This window comes from Equus przewalskii, chromosome 2, assembly GCF_037783145.1.
Source record: "Equus przewalskii isolate Varuska chromosome 2, EquPr2, whole genome shotgun sequence".
Classification (NCBI taxonomy): domain Eukaryota; kingdom Metazoa; phylum Chordata; class Mammalia; order Perissodactyla; family Equidae; genus Equus; species Equus przewalskii.
The window spans coordinates 119,275,773-119,298,724 of NC_091832.1; the positions used below are offsets into that span (position 1 = coordinate 119,275,773).

At 46.0% G+C, this 22,952-nt stretch overlaps 1 protein-coding gene across 5 annotated transcripts in view; it reads left to right on the forward strand.

Moving 5' to 3' along the window:
• PPA2 (inorganic pyrophosphatase 2) overlaps positions 1 to 22,952 on the forward strand; it is an 80,734-nt gene that overhangs the window by 8,793 nt on the left and 48,989 nt on the right. For 4 of the 5 annotated variants that reach the window (XM_070609392.1, XM_070609391.1, XM_070609390.1 and 1 more), the window contains exons 2-4: positions 11,130 to 11,194; positions 18,658 to 18,711; positions 20,106 to 20,225. In XM_070609392.1, the coding sequence (XP_070465493.1) occupies positions 11,130 to 11,194; positions 18,658 to 18,711; positions 20,106 to 20,225 (239 nt within the window). Of the gene's footprint in view, positions 1 to 11,129; positions 11,195 to 11,522; positions 11,733 to 18,657; positions 18,712 to 20,105; positions 20,226 to 22,952 lie in introns of those variants that run through there. The other variant, XM_070609393.1, reaches the window with a different exon arrangement.

The window sequence follows — 22,952 nt, forward strand, 5'->3', positions numbered from 1 at the left end:
TTGTCCATTTCTTCCAGGTTGTTCAATTTGTTGGCATATAGTTTTTCATAGTATTCTCTTATGATCTCTTGTATTTCATTGGTATCTGTTGTGATTTCTCCTCTCTCATTCCTAATTTTATTAATTTGCGATTTCTCTCTTCTTTTCTTGGTGAGTCTGGCTAGGGGTTTGTCAATTTTGTTAATTCTTTCGAAGAACCAACTCTTTGTTTCATTGATCCTTTCTATTGTCTTTTTTGTTTCAATATCGTTTATTTCTGCTCTTATTTTTATTATTTCCCTCCTTCTACTGACTCTGGGCTTTGTTTGTTCTTCTTTTTCTAGTTCTGTTAGGTGTCGTTTGAGGTTGCTTATGTGAGCTTTTTCTTGTTTAGTGAGGTGGGCCTGTATTGCGATGAATTTCCCTCTTAGGACTGCTTTTGCTGCATCCCAAATGTTTTGGTATGTCGTGTTCTCATTTTCATTAGTCTCCAGATAAAATTTGATTTCTTCTTTAATTTCTTCAATGATCCATTGTTTGTTGAGAAGCGTGTTGTTTAGTCTCCACATTTTTGCACCTTTCTCTGCTTTTTTCTTGTAGGTGATTTCTAGTTTAATAGCATTATGATCAGAAAAGATGCTTGATATTATTTCAACTCTCTTGTATTTATTGATGTTTGCTTTGGTTCCCAAAATATGGTCAATCCTTGAGAAAGTTCCATGTGCACTTGAGAAGAATGTGTAACCTGCTGTTTTTGGATGAAGTGTTCTATATATATCTATTAAGTCCATCTGGTCTAATTTTTCATTTAATTCTATTATTTCCTTGTTGATTTTCTGTCTGGATGTTCTGTCCATTGGTGTTAATGGTGTGTTGAGGTCCCCTACTATTATTGTATTGTTGTTGATGTCTTCTTTTAGTTCTATTAAGAGTTGCTTTACAAATTTTGGTGCTCCTGTGTTGGGTGCGTATATATTTATAAGTGTTATGTCTTCTTGGTGGAGCGTCCCTTTTATCATTATATACTGTCCCTCTTTCTCTTTCTTTATCTGTTTTGCTTTGAAATCTACCTTGTCTGATATTAGTATAGCGACACCTGCTTTCTTTTGTTCATTATTAGCTTGGAGTATTGTTCTCCGTCCCTTCACTCTGAGTCTGTGTTTGTCTTTGGGGCTGAGGTGTGTTTCCTGGAGGCAGCATATTGTTGGATCTTGTTCTTTGATCCATCCTGCCACTCTGTGTCTTTTGATTGGGGAGTTCAATCCATTTACATTTAGAGTGATTATTGAGATGTGGGGGCCTACCACTACCATTTTGTGTCTTGTTTTCCGCTTTTCTTCAGTTTCCTTTGTTTCTTGTCCCATGGTTTAATCTGTTCTGATGTAGAGCTGCTACTCTCTGTTGTTGTCCTTCTACTTATCTCCTCTGCTCTTGGTTTTGTAGCCCCTTTCCTTTTTTGGATTTTTCAGGAATGAGGGTTTTCCTGAGGATTTCCTGAAGAGGAGGTTTTGTGGCAATGAACTCCCTTAATTTTTGTCTATCTGCGAAAGTTTTTTATTTCTCCATCGTATTTGAAGGATATTTTCACTGGGTAGAGAATTCTCGGCTATAGATTTTTGTCCTTCAGATTTTTGAATATATCATTCCACTCTCTTCTAGCCTGTAAAGTTTCTGCTGAGAAATCTGCTGATAGCCTGATGGCGGTTCCTTTGTAGGTTAGTTTCTTTTGCCTGGCTGTCCTTAGTATTTTCTCCTTGTCGTTGACTTTTGCTAGCTTCACTACTATATGCCGTGGAGTTGGTCTTCTTGCATTGATAAAGTTTGGAGATCTGTTGGCTTCTGTCACCTGAAGATCCATCTCCCTCACCAGATTAGGTAAGTTCTCAGCCATTATTTCTTTGAATAGGCTTTCTGCCCCTTTCTCCTTCTCTTCTCCCTCTGGTATACCTATAATCCTTACGTTGCATCTCCTAATTGTGTCTGATAATTCTCAGAGAGTTTCTTCATTTCTTTTTAGTCTTGCTTCTCTCTCCTCCTCTGCCTGCAGCAATTCTATATTGCCATCTTCCAAATTGCTAATTCTTTCCTCCATATTATCGGCCCTACTGTTCAGAGCATCTAGATTTTTCTTAATCTCCTCTATTGTGTTCTTCATTTCCAATATTTCTGTTTGGTTCTTCTTTATCGTATCAAACTCTTTTGTGATATAGCTCCTGAACTCGTTGAGTTGACGGTCAGAACTCTCTCTTAACTCATTGAGAATTTTAATGATGGCTGTTTTGAAGTCATCATCATTTAGGTTATATATCTCATTTTCTTTGGGATTGTTTTCTGTGTATTTGTTACTTTCTTTCTGTTCTGGAGATTTAATGTATTTTTTCATATTGCTTGATGTTGCTGATTTGTGCCTCCGCATGGAGATAGAGTTTAGTTGCTCCTTTCACTTGTTTCAGCTGCTGCGGTGGGGGAGCAGCTGTTTATACTGCACCAACCAGGAACCCTGTCCGCAGTTGCTAACTGGGCCTGGGCCCCTCCTCGTAGCCACAGTGGCCCTTTGGATTTCCTCCTCTGCTGTGGGGGCCGTCACAGGGGGGTTTCAGGCTGCTGGTGCCTACTGTTGTAGCCCACCTAGATGTGCTCTCTCCTTGGGGTCTGCAACGGTGTTATGGGCTTTTCCAGCGGCCAGGGGTGGGATCACTTATATTTGTCGCTCCGTTGCTGTCGGCACCCACAAAATCTCACTTGTCCTCTATGGGTCGCAGGAGAGCTATTGGCATCTTCTACAGTCTGTGGTTAGTTCACCTAGCTATGCTGCTTTTGCCCTGGGGTCTTCCAGCCTTGTGGCTGGTGGCTGGGTGCCTTCTACTGGTGCTGTGCAGAGGCTTTCCCTAAGGCTGCTGTGAGCCTGTAGGGTTTCCCCCTAGGCTACGAAGCTGGGTCTCTGGAACTCCCCCCAGCCCCAGTCCTCTCCGAGATCTCCGGCTATCCCTAGTCCCACGGGGCGGGCAACGGCAGCTGGGGGTCGCCCCGCCCTCTGGGATTCTCTCCGGGCCTCTCCCGGAGCCGTGAATGCTCGGCGTGGCCCCTCTGCTAATGGCAGACAGAGAGTTTTGTCTGCTGCCCGGGTGGAACTCCGGCGCTTCCCGTCCGGGTCGCAGAGCCAGCCTTTGAAACTTCCCCCAGCCCTGGTCCTCTCCGAGATCTCCGGCAATCCCTACTCCCACAGGGCGGGCAACGGCAGCTGGGAGACCTCCGTACCCTCAGTGACTCTCTCTGGGACCCTCTGGGCGCCGCGAACACCAGGCGGGGTCTCCCCGCCAATGGCGGGGAGAGATTCTCCCCGCGGGCTCAGGTGTGCAACTCCAAAGTTTCCCTCTGCGTTTAGGAGTAATTGCGGGGGGTTTAGGTAGGGTTCTGGTCACCTGTTTCCACCGTCGCTCCTCTGTTGTGTTCTCGCTCCTGCCCTAGATGTGTGTAGATCCTCTGGGGGCGTCCGTTGGAAGAAAGCCGCTTGCGGGTACTAGGCTGCTCGTCGGGGTCGGAGAGTTTTCACCTATTTCCGCATCCTCCCGGAGGAAAGTCCGTCCGCCTTCCGATGTATAGTCGCGTGGGTCTCTCAGACGTCCTGAGATGCTGTCTGGATATCCTTTGTCAAGTGATAAGTGTCCAAATAATTGTAGACTTGAAGGGGGAGAGACAAAGAGGACTACTCACGGCGCCATCTTGGATCTTCCCTCCCAACAGTGTTTTTTACAGTCGATCACTTTCTCTTCCTTGATTCACTTTTCTTCCCTTTTGCCTCTGGGACAACACTCTCTTACCCTATTTTGATGGCTTCTCCTTTGCATTCTCCCTTGCTGGGTCATTCTCGTATTTCTGAACTCTAACATTTGACATGCCCTAGGGCTCAGTCCCTAGCCCATTCTATCTGTTCTCTCTAAGGCAAGGTTGTAAAGGGTTGGATAGTAAGTAGGCTTTGCGGGACATGTGTTCTCTGTCACAGCTGCACAGCTCTGCCCATGTAGCACGAGAGCAGCCAGAGTGAACACCTGGGTGTGCTGTGTTCCAGCAAAACCTTATTTACAGCAGTAAAAACAGGCCGTGGGCTGGACTTGACCAAGGGTCAGTGTGCAGGCCACTGTGATTGCTCCAGGTGATCCCATCCAGACCCACGGTGTTAGATGCGTGTTGTCTGTGCCTCCCAGTCTCTTCTGGAACTGAGAGTTTCCGTGTCCGGCTTTCCACCTGTATCCCCACATGATGTCCAAGCAGCGTCTCAAGGTTCACACGATGGAACAGAACTCCTGCCTCTTCAGCCACTCATCCTCACATCTGTAACAGCAAACTTGGGATCATTCTTGTTGCCCCTCTTCCTGTTACTCCCCCCCCCCCCGGCCCCCCCCGCCCCGTTCTTCGGTCTCTCCCTTCAGCTCTGCTTTTGGAATGTGTCCAGAAGACAGTCACTCCTCTCCACGCCCACCTTGCTGCTTTATACTGGTCACCATCATCTTCCACTTGACCAGTTGCGGTAGCCTCCCGATTCCTCACTCGGCTTCCACTCTGTCTCCCATGGTCTGCTTTCCACACAGAAGTCACCTTGACCCTTTTAAAATGTGAGTCAGATCGTGTCCAGGCTCCGCTCAAAACCCCAGTGGCTTTCTATTTCACTCAAGATAAATTTTAAATGTCTACCGTAGTGTACAAGGTCCTGCGTATCCTCCCGGGGTGTCTGCTTGACCTTCTGACTCACTTCATTCGGGTCTGTGCTGCAACGTTGCATGTCACAGGGGTCCTCCCTGACCTTCCTTATCAGGTGTTACCCCTTCCGTCATTCACTCTTCTTACCCTGGTGTGTTTCCCTGTGTGGGTGTGTGGTGCCTAAAGCAGTATACACATGTTCCTTGTCTTTCTACCCCTACTGGGACAGAATAGCCCTAAGAGCAGAGACTTTGTATACCTGGTACCCAAAACAGTGCTCAGCATGAAGTATTTACTGAATGAATGAAGAAATAGAAAGAAACCTTATAAATTAAACAGGAAAAAAAAGTATACATTAAATGAGGGGGAAAAAGGAAAAGAAAGAATTTGAATTTTAAAAAGTCAAATGGGTGTCCTCCAAGATTTTAGAAGCTATTGCATTCGTTAAAAAGGAAGAAGAGGGTATGGAGAAAAGGCAGGCAAAGAAAAGATCTCTTGGAGATTAAAATGTGGTTGTCAGCACAAGGAGCTCAATACAAGGTGTGCTGGGTCGAATGGTGTTCTCTTGTTTTAAGTGACCAGGTTTGTGCTAATTTGTTATGGCAGGCCTACAAAACTAACACAGAAAAGTTAGAATATAAGGTAAAGAAATCTACCAGAAAAGAGTAAAAATGTCAAAGAGACAGAAGAGATAGAAAGAAGAAACATAGAGATTTAATCCAGGAAGTCCGACATTTGACAGTATGAGCTCCAGAAGGAAAGAGCAGATGAAGTGGAGAAGAAATTGTTTGATCTAGGAACTTAAGGACCCACGTGTTTTGAGTCCCAGACGCTTTACTGTGAAATCTCAGAAAACTGAGGCTGTAAAGAAGATCCTGAAAGTCCTGGGGCAGGGACAGAGGAAGGGGGGAGGATGGGGGCCGGGGCACCTGCAAGGGTGAGAATCGGACCCGAGTCTGACTCACAGCAACCTGAACACTCTCGACTGGTGCGGTGCCTTCAGAATTCTGAGAGTGAGCCATCGTCCTTGTAGAACTCTCCACCCAGACAGCCACGGACCGAGGATGAAGATTGGATAGAGACGTTTCAGACCTTTGAGGACCTGGGAAGTTTACCGCACATGTGCAGCCTTCTGACCGAACACAGGTTGGGGATGTGCTCCTGCAGAACAAGTGCGTCCACCAAAGAGGGTGAATGCGTGGCGTGCAGGAGACGGGCCTCCGCTGGAGACCACTGCAGAGTCGTAGATGCCAGGGAAGCGTCTGGACTGCAGCCTGAGGAGGGAGGTCCCACAGGAGCTGCAGGTAAGGAGGCTTCCATCGTTGCGATGGCGTCTGCAGGGCCCTGGACTAACTTATAGATGGGGTTATGACCGACAGGGGAAGACAGGTAGTTAGAAGCACAGGTCACAACAGAAGCTGAGCAGGAAAGAGATTGAATCACAACGTTTCAGGTGGCCAAGAATCAGCACAGGGACAATGCTTCTCAAACCTGACGGAGCATGAGGATTATTTGGGGATGGCTGAAAAAAAATACAGATATTCAGATTTCTCTCCTTAGGATTCTGATTCCCTGGGTATGGGATCCAGAGATCTGTTTAACAAGCACTCCAGGTTTTCCTTAGGGAAGGCATAGAAAATTCAAAGCGATTATAGAACCGCTTATCAGCATTGAATGAAGAAATGAAAGTGCAGAAGACAAAAATAAGAAGAGAAGCATGAGGAAAGAGGTAAAAAGAGGTTCGTAGAGTCGAGAACATACGTTGGATAGAACCAGGAATAAAGCTACACAGTAGAGATTTGACAGGGATCAGTCAGAGTCAAATGAACTAAACTTAGTATTGGAATCAGAAAATAATGTCTAAAGTTGGTAAGTAGGAACAAATCCTCTAACCTACAGGAAGAGGCGGGGCTCTCTGGAGAGACGTGGGAACTGTTGAACATGAACGATGAACGTGCATTGCTTTGTTTAAACAACATATGTGTAAAAAAAAAAATTGGCAACAACACCTTGGTTTCAAGTCTAAGGAAACAACCAGCTGAGCTTCAGACAGGGAGGTTCCAGCGTGAGACGTGTGGCTGACTCCCGCCGAGGCTCTGAGCAAGGGCCGTCTCTGACGGGCGCCTCAGCCCGACGTCCTGAAGACATGCCTGCTGTGTGCGTGCCTGTGGCTCGTGTGTGAAGGGGATTGGCCCTTCTCTCGGGAGCCCCGGGGTGGAGGTCCGTCTTAAATCCACCTGAGAGAATCTCATGCCCTCTGAAGGAGCACCGTGGCGCCCTCAGCACCGACCCCGGAAGACCGGGCTCTGCTCCCTCCGTTTGCTCCAGGCCAAGGCTGGCTCTCTGCTTGTCCAGAGGACCCTGAGCTCAAAGGGACCGAGGCAGCTGCCGCCTGCGGTCCTGCCCTGTCTCACCGTGTGCGGAGCTCATGTTTAGGACTCTCCTATTCACGCATCTAGCGCGTTGCCTTTTACATGCCAAACTGTATTTGCTTAACTTGAGGAAATTGAGAAAATTAAGTTTTGGAAGAATTGAGTGACTTTATCAAGCTCAGTAACTAGAAGTCAGGCCCCTGGCCTCTGAGTTTATGGCTCTTCTGCGACTTTATTGGTATATTGCCCATAAAAGCTCTATCATTATCTGAGATCTAAGGCCATATTTTATTTTTATTTCTCCAGAAATAATTTTTTTTATCCTTTGTTCCTTCATTTTTATGTTTTTATTTATGCTATTTCCTGATCCAAATCGCTCCTTACTAGGTGTGCTGTGTGTCAGACATTTGCCCGTTTCTGCTCTTTGTACCTTCCAATATGGCAGCTAGGAAACAGTGTAGACGGGTCTGCTGCATCGCCTTGGGTTGGAATGTGATGCTTGGATCACCCCTGCAGAGGGGGGCCTTGGCGCGCTTCTCCATCTCCCGCTGCAGCCGTCTGGGCCTCGTCCGGTCCTGCCCTTTCCTCAGACTCCAGTAGCACACTCTTGCATCGCAGCAAGTCTGCGGGGTGTGTCCCCAGGTGGTGGGAGCCCTGGAGCTTCGGGGACATTACCATCACATGGGTGTGCCAGAGCTGCCCTCTCCTCCCACTTAGAAGACCGGGACGTTGACTGCCACGTGGGTGTGCCGGAGCTGCCCTCTCCTCCCTCTTAGAAGGCGGCCCAGCCCGCCTGTTGAGGTTCCTCTGCTGCCTTGATTTTAATAATGAACTTCTCTGGTTTGTGCAGCTCCAGGATCGTCAGAGCTGCCATGATTGTTAATCTCCATCACAGTGGTAGGTCCCAAATGTGACAACTGAAGGAATCCACTGAAGGATGGTATTTTTCTAATCCTCAGAATTCTGCTGTATCTTTGTAACTCAAAGCAGAGAATAGAATCACAGATTGGGGATTGTTCTTTGGAACAAGAGCTTCCATTTACACATTAATATGTATTTTTCTTAACCTCCTATTTTTTTTCGCTCCATGTTTATTTACAAAATTACAGGCAGTAAAATTCACTCTTTTTTGTGAACAGTTCTGAGTCTTGATAGAAATATAGATGCGTTTTAATACCATCACAGACAAGGTACAGAACAGTCCACCACTCCAAAAAGAGTTTCCTGTGGGCACTCTTGAGAGTCAACCCCACCCTCTATGTGCGACCCCCAGCAGCCACTGACCTGCCCTTACCCCTGTAGTTTTGCCTTTTCTAGAATCATCTAAGTGGAACGGCGTCTGGCTTCTCTTCACTTCACCTGCTGCATTTTAGATTATTCGTTTGTTGTGTATATCAATCGTTGTTCCTTTTTATCGTGGACTAGTATACTACTGAGTAAAACATCATCGTGTGGGTGTAACGGACTTTGTGTATCCATCTACCAGTTGGGCATTTGCTCCCAGTTTTTGGTGGTTTTGAATAACGCCACTGTAAACATTTGCTTAGAGCTTTTGGGGTGAACATGAGTTTCATTTCTCTTGGTTCAGTATTTAGTAGTGGGATTTCTGCGTCCCATGGTTAAGTTTATGAGAAACTGGGAAACTGCCACACTCTTTTCCGTGACTCTACCATTTTCAATTCCCACCACTATATTTTGTTTTAATAGAAAATATGTAAGTGGGACCCACTTAAATGTCTTTATTTATGCAAAAGTAAATAATCATGAACAAACAGATAATTTTGTTTTTTGTGTTGTTGTGTTGGTTGTTGATGACTCTAAAGTCAGGCAGAGTTTGAAATTTGATGTGGTTGGCGAGAGAGAAGGCTGTTAAAGGGGCGTCCTTTCCAACTGATGAACAGGAGCTCTATCGATCGTGGCCAGAGTTTTATATACTTTGCTACCCGTGAGCCCTTCCGTCCCTGTGGACAGGTCCTTCGAGAGTCAGCTTGTTGTTAGGTGGGAAAGGAAAGTTCACGTTGACAGTTGGAAGGTAGCAGATGTTTGCTCAGCACGTGTTTGCTGGATGCCTGCTCGGTGCTCGGTGCCTTCTGGGCCCTGGGGTCCGGTGGGGAGCACAGCAGAGCAAACAGCAGCAGCAGCACGACTGCTCCCTTCCAGAACTTGGGTGGGCAGCGCTGAGGGAAACCCACTCAGCGTGAGACGGGGAGAGCAAGTGTTGGTGGAGTGGTGCCCTTGTTACGTGCTTCTAACTATATCGGGCTGACTCCGTGGCTTGTTTTTGTATGTTTGTTTAAATTAACTTTATTTTGGGGTAATTTTAGACTTGGCAAAGTTGCAAAGATAGTACAGAATTCCAGTATATCTCTACCAACTTTCCCCCAATGTTAAAATCTTCCGTTACCATTTGCAAGTTTATCAAACCTAAGAAACCAGCATGGGCACGTACTACTGACTGGCCTGCGGCTTTGTTTGGCTATCGCTAGTTTTCCACTAATGTCACTTTCCTCTTCCAGGATCCAGTTCAGGGTACCACGTCATGTTTCACTGGTCTCCTCTGGTCTGACAGTTTCTCAGTCTTTCCTTGTTTTTATGACCTTGAGACTTTTGAGGAGTATTGGGCAGGTATTTTGTATATGTCTCCTGGTTTGGGTGTGTCGGATGTCTTTCCCATGAGGAGGCTGGGCTGTGGGTTTTGGGGAAGAATGCGCAGAATGGAGTGCCCCACTCGTCACAGCACATCAGGAGGTGCCTGCTGTCCCGGCCTGTCCCTGGTGATGCTGACTGCATCACTGGGTGGGGTGCTGTTGTCCGGTCTCTCCGCTGCGGTGTGACTGCTCTGCCCTTTGCGTGTTCTGTTCTTTGGAAGCGAGTCACTAAGTCCAGTCCACACTTGGGGGACGTTGACAAAAATCGTTTGGAATCTTCTGTAAGGAAGATTTGTCTCCTCTCTCTTATTTCTTTATTATAAATCACTTATTTGTATTAGTAATACAAATTACTAATACATGTATATTCATTTTATACTTTAGACTCATGTATGTTCATTTTACACTTTGGGTTATAATCCAGTGCTCCATTATTTATTTTGTTGCTCAACTTGTCCAGTCTTGGCCTTTGGGAGTTCTTTTTTTCTCCATTTCCTTTTGACATACCTCGAGCCTTTTGTTTTTTGAGCATCTGGTTGATTTCTGGGGTTAGGTCTTGTGTTTTCTTTGCCTCAGGCTTGGAATCAGCCCCTTCTTCAAGAAGCTCTCGATCTTTTGATTGGAGAATGGCATTTAGAAATCAAGATTCGGGGGCTGGGTGTACTCATTGCTATTGGGGTGCCAACTAGTCCTTGTTTTGTTAAAATATTTTTAAAGTCTAAATTTGAAGATTATGCCAAAGAAGTAGTAGGCCAGAAATAAGGCACACCTTGAGTTAGGAATTACAAGGTGAAAATTTCTATGGCTGTATTAAACTCAGCTTTTGGAAGCAGATGCATTCCAATGAAAGTTCATGTTGGATCGTTGTATTTATTTAAATAATATATACTTTAAAAAGTGTTTAAAATACACATTTCAGTATGCAATTGAAGATAAGCGCGTGTCTGTTACTGCAGTTTTTGTTTTAAGCTTACTTAAATATTAGCATCCTTATCGCTTTGACTGGAAACAAACGATTTGTTTCTGTTCTTTCAGCTGGGCGGGACCTTCAGACCTCTGTTGGCTGGATTTGGGTGGAAACTGGAAATCCTGTTGTTAGGTTTCTCCTGGGGAAATTGGCATCAGTTTTAGTCACATCACTTATTAATGAGTCTTTCAAAAGTGAGACTTTTCATCTGTAGTGTTTTAGTCTATTTTAGGCACTCTCTGCTTTGGATGTTGTAAGCCACAGGGATGAGTAAATGATTTCAGCAGCAAATGTGGTTTCCTTGGTTTGTGTCTCTCTTTGGTGATCAGGTTGGAGCAAGTTTTAAGAGTTGAATTAAACTTTAAATCAAGAGTTAAAGTTAATTTTGAAAACCCTCTTTGAAGTTTGAAGGTGGACGAGGGTGCAGTTGCCCTGAAGAGCTTTAATCCGTCTTTCTCTTTGCAGAGGACGCTGCCGGCCAGTACGTCTCCCCCTTCCACGATATCCCTCTGAAGGTGGACTCCACAGAGGTACTGTTCTAACTGGTTTCGGGGATGAAAATACGCACTTCTAGTATCACCGTAAAATGCTTTTTGGAAGCGTCTTGAAAGGAAGGAATGTGGTCAGAAGTCAGGAGGGTTAGTGGAGTTGTTATAACAGGATTGCCAGCCTCCTTCATGAGTTAGAATTCGTGTGAGATTCTTCCAGAAGGACTTGGGGAGAAAGGGGCAAGTGGGCCATAAAGCTTACAGTTGGACAGGAAATAAAGATGGAAGGGTAGGAATTCAGGAGGTTAACAAGAGCCTTATTTTTAATAGTAATATCGTTCACATTTGTGGATTATTTTCTGTTTGCTAGGCACCATGTGAACATAAACCATTTTATTTAATCCTCTGAGTTGCTGTTCTCACCTCCAAGGACGCTGAAGCCTAAGGCATTCTGTGAACTTGTCTGGGGTCACCAGCTGGTGCATGTCCACGCCAGGTGTCAAGGTGGCGTTTCTGCCCACAGAGTGCATGCACCTCGACCACTCCATGAAACAGGTGCTGGACAAGTACAACTGGAAAGGTGGGGGCTTTGAAGAGCTGTTCTCTAGGACCTGAAGTTGATTGACAGACATGCAGGTGGGAAGGACGTGAGTGGAGTAGGGATCTGCTGCAGGGGGAGCTGGGGCTCAGCGTCACCGGGCCACGCGCGCTCTGCCGACTGGGTGGCGAGATGGCGTGACAGGTAGAGGGTGCTACTAATCCTCACCAGCTGGGAAGTCTTTCCTTAAAATCTGAGGCGTTAGTTGGTTTATTTCATTGCCGTGTCTTACAGGGCGCAGCTGTGAGGAAACTAACCAGGACTACATTCCAGGTCGAGACTGTATGGGGCTGGTTAGTGGGGCCGGGTTTTCTGGGACTGCGGGGAGATCCGTGTAGGGGCAGAGGCTGGTGAAGAGCTGCTCAGATGCTGGCGTGGCTTGGCTGTGGCGTCCCCTCAGGGCCATGTCAGGCGTCACACTGCGGGTACGGAGCGCTGAAGTGGGTCTGTGCTGCCCCCTGAGGACTGGACCGTCAGTAGCGGTGGCCGTGGGGAGAATTATGAAGATCGTGACCACGCTCAGCGCTCAAGCCGCATCCTCCCAGCCTGTCTCGGCCACGCTCATTACCTTCCTTTGTAAATGAGCTCAAGTTCCTGCCATGGTCACGGACCCAGTCTGTCGTGGAGGTGGGATCTGAACGGAGGTGCTGGCCATCCGAGCTCGTCCTCTTGGCTGCCCTGAGCAGTCCCTCCGGCTCACTGCTTGTGAGAAGTGTTCAGCTGCAGGACGGGGGCTGGAGTCCAGGGAGAGCAGCAAGCCAGAGAGGGGACAGGGAGGGCTCCACGTCACCATGACTGTGTGTCTGAGAGAGGAGAGTGTGTGTGTCCCCGTGTGTTTTGTTCTGGCCAGTGAACTGTCTAACCGAAATATCTTATCTCCCACCACCTCTCCTTGCTTCTGGCTGAAAGTACGTGCGTTCATTTATTCATTCTTCAATAATTTATTCACTCAGAAAAATCATTGCATGCTTATTGTGAGCCAGACAGTGTTCCAGGCACCAGGGCTGCAGCGGGGAGGAGGGTATATGGAGGTCCCACTAGTTGGAGGAGACAGACGAACAGAGAACAAACGAGTCAGTCCGAGGGTGGTGAGTGCTGTGACACCAGAGCGGAAGGAGCAGGGACTGGGGGCTGCTTCACGGCAAAATCCATGTGCCCGAGAGCAGCAATGATGATATTTCTGGGAACCCTGTGGTAGGTTGGGGTGGAAGTGGGACACAGAGTGGGCTGTAAACATCCAGGGGGCCTCTGTTCTGCCTCAGGAGGAGGGAGGGGTGTGGGAGTATGAGATTTGGGGTTAGGCAGGATTGGGGACAGGGCAGGACGGAAGGTAGTGGGGTATGCTGCTGACTCCGGGCCAGTGGAGCTCGGTGCACACGGTGGTCGTGTGGGAGGTTCCCCTGTTCCCGTCCATGCCGATTAGAACTGTTGCACACTGTTCTCTGGGATGTGGCATTTTAGGAACAGGGCTGACCTGGAATAATAATGTTTTGTTTCCTTCGTTAGTAGTCGTTTTGGCGTGTAAAAGTTACCTACAGCATAATTTTTCCTCCACACCCGCTGCCTCCTTTGTTACAGTGAAGTGCTGATGGGGCGTGTCTGTGACACCATGGTGTTCCCAGGCGGGAGGTGCGAGTGTTCGTGGCTCGTTAGTCACGCTCCCTGGAGTTTGATTTCAGTCACGAAATGACTCTTTTAAGTGTAATCACTGGAAACCGCCAGTCTTTCCTTAAAGACTGAACAGAGCCTTTGCTTATTTTGTAAAAACTAGGAAAATACACTTGAAAGAGATGTAGCTTTTCTGATAACTTATTTATGAAATGCTCTGTTGCTCGTGCGCTGGGTGTGCAGACGCTGAGAGGAGACGCCGGGCGTCTGGATGGCGTCTGCAGTGGACGGTTCGTATGGGCATATTGTCACTGCCTTGCCCTGCAGCCATATTCCTTGTGAAATTATAGTCATAAAGACCATGTTTTCTTTTAAAGGAAAATGGCATTCCTACAAAGAGAGCACAAAGTGACGACTATGACGTATATCTGAAGGTTTTTACTTTTGCGAGGCACTTCATTGTCTGTTACAGACCGTGATGATAGCTTGCGTTTGGGAAGTGCTTCTGCGGTTTCCCCCCTGCAAGACCTCCTGTGCATTCTGCTGTTCTTCTGTATCTCTTTAAGGCAGCTGGGGTGATATTGCCGTTTCACTTTTTTTCTTCCAGTAAATTATACGTAACATAAGATTGACCATTTTATTTACTACACTTGTGTAAAGTGTCTAGTTCAGTGGCGTTAAGTACTTCCACGTGTTGTGCAAACATTGTCACTGTCTGTCTCCAGAACTTTCCCATCCTCCCAGACTGAACTCCGTCCCATTAAACTGACTCTCCATCCCCTCCCCCGTTCCCTGGCACCCACTGCCTGCTTCTTGTTTATGAACCTGACTTTTCCAGGTACCTCCTTACCATTTCATTTCATAAGTGAAAAACCAGAGAGAATCAGGAAATGAACCCATTTTAGTAGCAAGTTGTTTATCATGGTAGATGGTCTAAAGTAAAGGTACTTTATGAAAATAGGTCAGTTTATCATCTTTTTATTATAAGGGAAAAGATGGTTTGAAAGGCTGTTAGGAATCCAGGAACAAGCCTTTTGGGGGTAGAGGAGAAGGAAAAAATAGTTGTACCAACTCTGTGCTAAAATAAATATGTTCTCAACACGTCTTTCAAATATGTGACTGTCAAACCTTTCTTAGCTCTTGACCAAGGACCAGACCGTTCGATGGATGTCTCACTTCTCTGCTCTCGATGCCTCTTCCTCCTGCTGGTGCCGGGCAACTTTCCTGCTGTCTTCCTCACCTTGGTCCCTCTTCCCAGCCTTGTTTCCATCTATTCTCTACTCCAGCTGAAACTTACGACCCCATCCTTTGAATCCACTTCCACACAAGCTGTGGGGCTGTTTCATTCCTACCATCTTTGCCTGCCATCTTGTATTTTCCTGAACTGGTGTTTGTCAAAATGATCCTTAAACCGTCTGCCTTGGAACCACTTAGCGCACTTGTTAAAGTTTCAGGTTCCTGGCCTCATTCCGTCTCTGCCCAGTCAGAATCTCTGCCTGGTGTGGACTGGTTAGTCTACATGTTTAGCAGGTGTTCCAGGGCACCCTGCACACCCTGGAGTTTGAGAACCACTGCCCCAGATGTTGGCTGAATGGACATTTGGGGCTCAAGACTTTATAGGCTCCTAGAGACTTTGTGTGTTAACCCAGAAACAGTTGTTTTAGTGGGAAAAATATATTCTAAATCCATACAGCCAACTTAAAGTTTAACTCTGAGAACGTGCCTGATTTGAGTTTTTGATTTTTTTAAATTCTCTTTCATGTCCCCTACCCGCCAGCCCCTGGCAACGACTTTTCTACTCTCTGTTTCTCTGAGTTTGGCTTTTTTTTTAAAGATTACGCATGTAAGTGAGATCAGACAGTGTTTGTCTTTTTCTGTTTCGCTCAGCCTGATGCCCTCAAGGTCCATCCATGTTGTCGCCGATGACAGAGTTTTTCTTCCTCCTGGTTGAATAATATTCCACTGGGGCTTACATACCACGTCTTCTTTATCCATGCATCCATTGACGGACACTTAGGCTGTTTCCATATTTTGGCTGTTGTAAACAGTGCCGCAGTGGACTTGGGAGTGCAGATACGGCTTCAATATCCTGTTTTCATTTCCTTTGGATATATACCCAGAGGTGGAATTTGCTAGATCATATGGTAGACCTATTTTTAATTTTTTGGGGAACCTCCATACTGTTTTCCATGGTGGCTGCACCAATTTCCATTTCCACCAACGGTACACAAGGGTTCTCTTTTCTCCACATCCTCACCAACACTTACCTCTTGACTTTTTTGAGAACAGCCATTCTGACAGGTGTGAGGGGATATCTCATTCTGGTTTTGGTTGCATTTCCTTGATGAGTAGTGATGTTGAACATCTTTTCATGTACCATTGCCCATCCTTATGTCTTTTTTGAAAAATGTCTATTCATGTTTTCTGCCCATTTTTTAATTGGATTGTTTGTTTTTTTGGTATTAATTGTATGAGTCCCTTTGTATTTTAGCTATTAACCCTTTATCAGATATGTGATTTGCAAATATTTTCTCCCATTCAATAGGTGACTTTTCATTGCATTGATGGTTTCGTTTGCTGTGCAGAAGCTTTTTGGTTTGATGTTGTCCCACTTGTTTTTTTTCTTTTTTTATTTTTTTACGGTGGTAACATTGGTTTATAACATTATATAAATTTTGGGTGTACATCATTATATTTTGATTTCTGTGTAGACAACATCATGTTCACCACCCAAAGACTAATTACAATCCATCACCACACACATGTGCCTATCACCCCCTCCACCCTCCTCCCTCCCCCCTTCCCCTCTGGTAACCACTAATCCAATCTCTGTATCTATGTCTTTGTTTGTTGTTGTTTTTATCTTCTACTTATGAGTGAGATCGTACGGAATTTGACTCTCTCCCTCTGACTTATTTCACTCAGCATAATACCCTCAGGGTCCTTCCATGTTGTCATAAATGGCCAGATTTCATCCTTTTTTTTGACTGAGTAGTATTCCATTGTGTATATATCCCACTTGTTTGTTTTTGCTTTCCTTGTCTTTGCTTTTCATCCATAGTTTACTTGATGCCAGATCCAAGGTTCCTTGATGTTTTGAGAGTTAGAAAGAGGAAAGAAGGGTGATTTCCTCCAATTTTTTTCTCCAAGTGTATACAATTTACTGACTGCTTTTTTCATATCTTATTGGTTTTCGTTTGATTTCTTCAATACAAATAGAAGGGAAGAATGGAGAGGAAGAAAAGAAGTGAAGGAGGCCCACACCTGACTTTCTGAATGGCAGTGTGTCCTTTGTATCTTTGAGCCTTTCTAATAAATGTCAGCAGACCACTGTTGGTTTGTCATGAACACTGATCCTAGGATAAGCTGACTGATGTTGGCTTTGAAAAATTGCAGGTCGTGTGCATTTTAGCCAGAAAATGAAGAGCTGGCTGGAAGTGCGCTATGAGTGATCAGGGACAAATGATGGGAGAGTGCTGTGCAGGCTTCGCGTTCGCACCTCTCTGCTGCTGTGGCCCAGTTCAGGTCCCTGTGAGTGCTTTGGTCAGTGTTGGGTGTGAGTCGATGGTCACTGGCTTCTTCTCTGTCCCCTCTGAGTCCTCGTCCGCACACTCGTCCTCTCTTACAGCCGGGCTTTCGGGGATGAATAAATTATGGGACGTCTGCCGTTTCCTTAGGTTTTTCTTTTCAGCAGCTACTTCAGAGGTGTTTAAGCTGGTGCTGGCTACCTCGTGACAGAGCACAGCGAGTGGGGCTTGGCAGCAGGACCGGGGAGGCTGCCGAGGTGCAGCGAGCAGCCATGTTTGAGCAGCGGTCCTCAGTCTGCCTCCTTGTCTCGTTGTGGGTGTGCGGCTGTGCCGTCGGTGGGCTTCAGTCTTATCTGGAAAACTAAAAACCGTCGTTACTTTTGTAACTCAATTGACATTTACATTTAATTGGGTAAATAGCATTCTTTGACTCAATAGCATTGGGTTTCACTCGGAAAGGCCCTGATACTGTTTACAGTGTGCTAAGCCAGGGGAGCTCGGCTCTGGCCGCAGGCTCCGCTTGCTTGCAGAGCTTTTAAAAGGAGCCGTGTCCCGGCTCCACCTCAGGACAGCCGAATTCAAATATGTGGGGACCTTTCTCCCTTCAGCTGGTTGAAGCTCTCCAGGTGATTTTGAGGTGTGGCACGATGGAGAATAAGTGTGTTTAATCGCTGCTTCTCAAATGATCTGAGGGGAAGGGCTAGTTTTTTGGTTTTTTCCTAATCTCTTGTGAACTGATACTTTAAAAATACAATCAAAATGACTTCTTAGAAAAGTGTAATTCAAGTTCTAAATTTTATTAATAGGCTCAACAGACATAAGGATTATTCCACCAAATTGCTGTAATGTCTCTGAATGAACCAATGGCACTCAGCTTGCAGACCAGCCCTGGTCCGGGTCCAACTTGCAGAGATGTGTTCAGACCTGCTCTGCCGCCATAAGCTGTTAGTTGCTGACGTCAGAATGCCATGCGGGTCAGCTCTGACTGTAAGACTGTCTCTTTGTGAGGCCAAACTGTAGGCAGTTATATGCTTAAATTCCTAATCACTGTAGGAAGTTATTTCCACTCACCATTGACTGCGCATCTGCTTTGCTTTAAGCGCTCTGCCGAGTTGAGAAGTGGTGAAGGGAAGCGGTGTCCTTCTGTGACTTCAGGGAAGCAGAGGTGTCTGGACAGGCCAGCTGAGCGTAGGAAGGCCCCTCTCCAGCTCTGGGAGCTTTACAGCTGCCTGCACCGACAGCCTTAGTCTCACCTTGTGATCATAATGCTTGCATTTAAATGCTGTTTTATAATGTTCAAAATGTTTTATTTCATAATTTTCTGTGTATTTTCATTTAAATTCTGTGGTTGATCTTTGTACCAGCCTCGTGTGCCGAGTCGGGCAGAGGTTGTCACACCGCCTTGCAGACGGGAAGGGTGAGGCCCTCGGCCTGCATGGTGGACCCCGTCTCTCTCTCCTGTTTTAGTTTGAAGAGAAAACCTGAAACAGTTTCCTGACTCCGTTCCAGCTGTCACTGCGAGGGAAGGTGTTTCCAGAAAGGCAGCAACTTCTCTTCCTGCAGTGGAAGCGATGTGATGGCCTCAAGGCTGCTGTGTTTTAACGACTTCTCTAATTTTTTGCTAGAAATTTAGGGCAGAGGCAGATGTGTGATGCAGACTCTAAACATTTTTTGTGGGAAAAAAACTAAAGCATTCTTGTACAGGAGATAACTGAAAAAATAAAGGATAGGTAAAATTTTTCAATTTTCTGTCTTTGTTTTTTTCACTGCAGAATTTGTTTAATATGGTTGTCGAAGTGCCTCGCTGGACAAATGCGAAGATGGAGGTATGGAAACATTCTGTGATATCAAATGGAAATGATAATCAATATGATATAGAACTTTATTTCAAGTTGTTTGCCATAATATTTTGAATTTGGGATGGTTGACAGACTTGTTTATAATGAAACGTTCTTGTGAACTTACTTTGAATCTAGTTTCAAAAAGCAAAATATTATTTAAAGCTGAATGTACACTTTAAGGAGAGTGTTTTCCATTTTTGCTTGTCTAGTTTGTTACACACACATTTGATTTTCTTTGACAACTCTGTCCTTTAAAGTGACAAATATTTTCAAGGTTTGTTAAATAGAGTCTGAGATGTATTTTGTTCATGGACACAGCGGAAACGTGTATATTTGGGGCTGATGGCAATTTTAGTTTCTAAGGACTTTGTTCTTCTTTAGATTTTTCTCTACCAGGAATGGCAGCATTTTCCTGGCCAGCTCTTGATTTATGAGCTCTGTCTAAGAGCATCTTCTGTTCCCCTGGTTAGCTTTTTTTAGTCGTTTCCATGAGGCATGAGCCTATCAAGAACTTCCCTTTTGCTTTTCAGAATTTTATTGTTCCATCGTCTTAGGTAAGATCACGTACGTATAGTTCTGAGTGAAATTTAATTTATGCCACTTAATCTGTTAGTTACTTAAGCCTTCTCTGACAACTTTGGATGTGATGGCAAGTACTATTTCAAGCATTTAAGAATTGTTATATAGGTGTATATTTTTCAGAATTTATGTTTGGAGAGTTGTCAGTAATTTCACCAGGTCCTGGTCGTATCTTTTTGTTGATATTTTAGTAGGAAAGAGTAAAGACCCTAGATTCTTCTTTTGGTTTTGTTCAGGTGTAACGTTTCATTGTCTGGTATTCTCTGTCGCAGTTAGGTCCAGGATCAGGAATCTGAGCTTCTGCCTAACTTAAGCAGCATTGGTTCATTCACACATGGCTTCAGTAATTTTTGTTTTCTTTATAGGATAGGTTTTTTTCTTTTTGCATGGCAATTTGGATAAGTTTGATAGAAAGGTAATTTTGAAATGAAACCAGTTGGTGAAAATCTTTGAGGTAAATTTATCATCACAAAACTGATGGTAAAAAGCCCAAGATTAGTAACAGAAAGCAAGCTGATGAATCTTTATCTTGCCATTTCACTCATTTTATTATTTTCATTAGAAATAATGAGTGCACTAATGATAGCGTACCTAAATAGTTCATCGGATATTTCCTTTCCAGACAGTTTTTCTTACACAGGACTGCAAATTAGAAATAAGAGCTGGCTGAATTTATTTTAAAATATCTTTGATCAGTATGTTGGAATATGAAGATTTAGCTGATAATAGCAGATTTAAAAAATGCGGTTTGGATATGGGATTCCTCATTTCTCATCCCCCTTTTTCCGTGATCTGCTTAGATTGCCACGGAGGAGCCGTTGAACCCCATTAAACAGGATTTGAAGGATGGCAAGCCGCGCTTTGTGGCGAATATCTTTCCTCACAAGGGTTATATATGGAATTACGGCGCCCTCCCTCAGGTAACGTTTTTGTTATAATGGTAGAACGTCTCTGTCTTCTGAAAAAACTGCCTTGTAAATCCTGTGAACTACGTGAATTTAAACTGGTTCTGAGGACATGTCAGTTTGAGAGATTTGTACATTTAAAGTTTTTTAATGTGGAGTTTTACTGTGTCAGTAAATTCAAACAATGTAGGCGTCTGCTCGGGGTCTTGGAGGTGGTGCATAGAGCACTCATGGTTGGTGCTCTGAGCATGGTTCTTCTGGGCTTGGCGAGTCCGACGCCCTGCCAAGTGCTGTATCTGCTTTCTCTGCTGTCACTTCGTGAATATACACTCACACGCGAGAGTAAGGATTTTATTGTTTAAACTCCAACAGATGAATCTTTTGAAGCATTACCTTTTTTCAGATCTCACTGTGGACTGAGTTAGGTGATTAATTATCCACTATTGTGAATTTACACTTTTAAGTGGGAGGCGTGAGGACGAAGGGAGCCCGGGCTCGGTGCCGGGAGCCGCTCCTGTCGGAGTCACACTGCTGTCGGCCGTCTCTCCTCCTCCCTGTTCGTTCTCTTCTCGTGGTTCCTTACTCTGGACTCTGGGAAGTGTCTCTCATTCCAGATTATTTAGTGAGGAAAAACTCAGAATACGCAGAATCCAAAGTCTAGGATTTGGGGACAGAGAGAAGAGTCTGCCTTTATGTTTATAAAAGCCATTTGACTGTCCATCTATCTGGATATTTAATTGTTTTATTTTTATTTTATTAATTTTAATATTTTACATGAAATTCCAAGATGCATTTGGGGAAATAGCTGAGAAAAAGGTGTCTTGCTTTATCCAACTTAAAAAAACAGCTGCCTATGTAGAATAAACCTGCACAGGAAAAGAAAAAAGCATGTTTTCTAAAGAGTGAGGCTACCTTAGACGCAGTTGGAGCGCCCACGCGGATGTGTTCTGTGAAACAGGCGCTGCTGAAACGGGGGCTGAAGGAGGGGGTCTGACTCCCGGCGCCGCAGGCAGACATGGGAGGACCTGCAGTGAAAGGTGGAGGCATTTTGTGACGCATAGAGGATGCCGTCTGCAGGAGAAGATGTGTGGACGGGGGGAGGCCAGAGAGGCCGCTGCGCTGAGACCGACAGACAGTCGGAGGCATAGAGGAGGCAGGGGGTAAAGTTCATCTGTTTATTTTATTAAACACTTACTAAGGATTTATGTGCCGGGCAGCACGTTAGGTGTTGGGCATACAAAGAAAAAGGAGATGTAAATACAGATCCAGGCTGCGTTGTGAGTGGCTAGGATGTGGGTTTGGAGCCAGATTGCTGCTTTCTAGTACTCTGCCTGGGGAAGTCTGTCCGTCTGCTGGCCTCGCCGTCCTCCTCTGTGAAGTAGAGACGATAAAGCACCTCCTGCGCGTGGTGCTGAGGATGGGTGAGTCCTGCACGTTCATCTCAGAACAGTGCCTGGCGGAGGGCGGGAGCGTGACCTCGTTGTTGCTGCTCCTGGTTCTCTGAGTGCTCCGTGCTGTTTCCTTTAAGGAACATCACCGAGACCAGAGGTTACAGGGGAGCCGAAGGGGCGCTGCAAACTCCTCTACTCGTTCTGAGCTTTTGTAGTTGATCTCTTCAAAGTCCTGACAAGGTTTTGTCCTCCTCTGGAAGCGTCTGAGTTTTCAGGATGTGCGTGTCTGCTGTCGTCTGTCTGTTGGGCACAGTGGCTGTCTTTAGTTAACAGAACTGGACCGCAGTGGCCTCCTCGCGCCTGCCCTCACTCCTGCCTCCTGTGCTTCCATCCTCCGCCCAGCACCAGCACAGCACTGTGCAAACAGACAGCTGCGCACGTCGTGCCCCTGTGAGGACCCTCCTCAAAGGTTCAGTAGCCAGTGCTGAGCAGGCTGCTGAGAGAACCAGAGAGAACACCCTCCCGTGCCCCCAGCCCTGCGTCTGCCCCGCCGCCTGCACCAGCCTGCCTGACAGCGTCCGTCCTTCCGCCCGACTGCCTCAGTGCTGCCGACTCCCTGCCGTTCCTGCATTCAGGGCACGTGTTTTGAGAGCCCGCTGTTGGCCAGGCGGGTTCTGAGAACTGGAGGTGAAGTAGTGAGAACAGTGACACAAATTCCTCTGGGACTTTCCTTCTGGGCAGAGAGACAGGCCAGAAAAAGGAAATGTACACGATGCGTGGTTTGTCGGGCGGCGGTGAGTGTGCTGGAGAGAAGTGGGGCAAGGAGGGGGCTGGGTGGGGGGCTTGTTGGGGTCAGACAGGCAGCAGGCCTCTGCGAGAAGGTGCTTCCTGAGCGCAGACCCAGAGGAGGTGGGGGACCAGTGGTGTGGACGTCTGGGGGACCCAACCAGAGACAGTGAGCACAGACAGCGTGTGGAGAGGGCTCAGCATGTTTCCCAACAGACGGGGGCAGTGTGGCCCGAGCACCAGCAAGGAAGACGAGCAGACCGGCATTCTCTGCCACATCTCTGCAGAGGTCTTCACTGTCTTTTTAGACCCAAACTGCTCTTGGCCGGTGTGAGTGTGTGAGTGTGGTAGTCCTCAGCACAGGGTCCACTGCAGACTGCGTGGGAGTTACTTACCAAACGAGAATAACTGATGTTATTAGTAGACTAATGTTTATAACAAGTTGAAGTTAGGCCACTCGTTTCTGGGAAAGGATAACTACCTAATATCTTTTCACTTCGTAGTCAACGATAAGACGGAGTGAACCTGTTAAAATGCAAGCAGCCCCGGGTCTGTTTACGTTTCT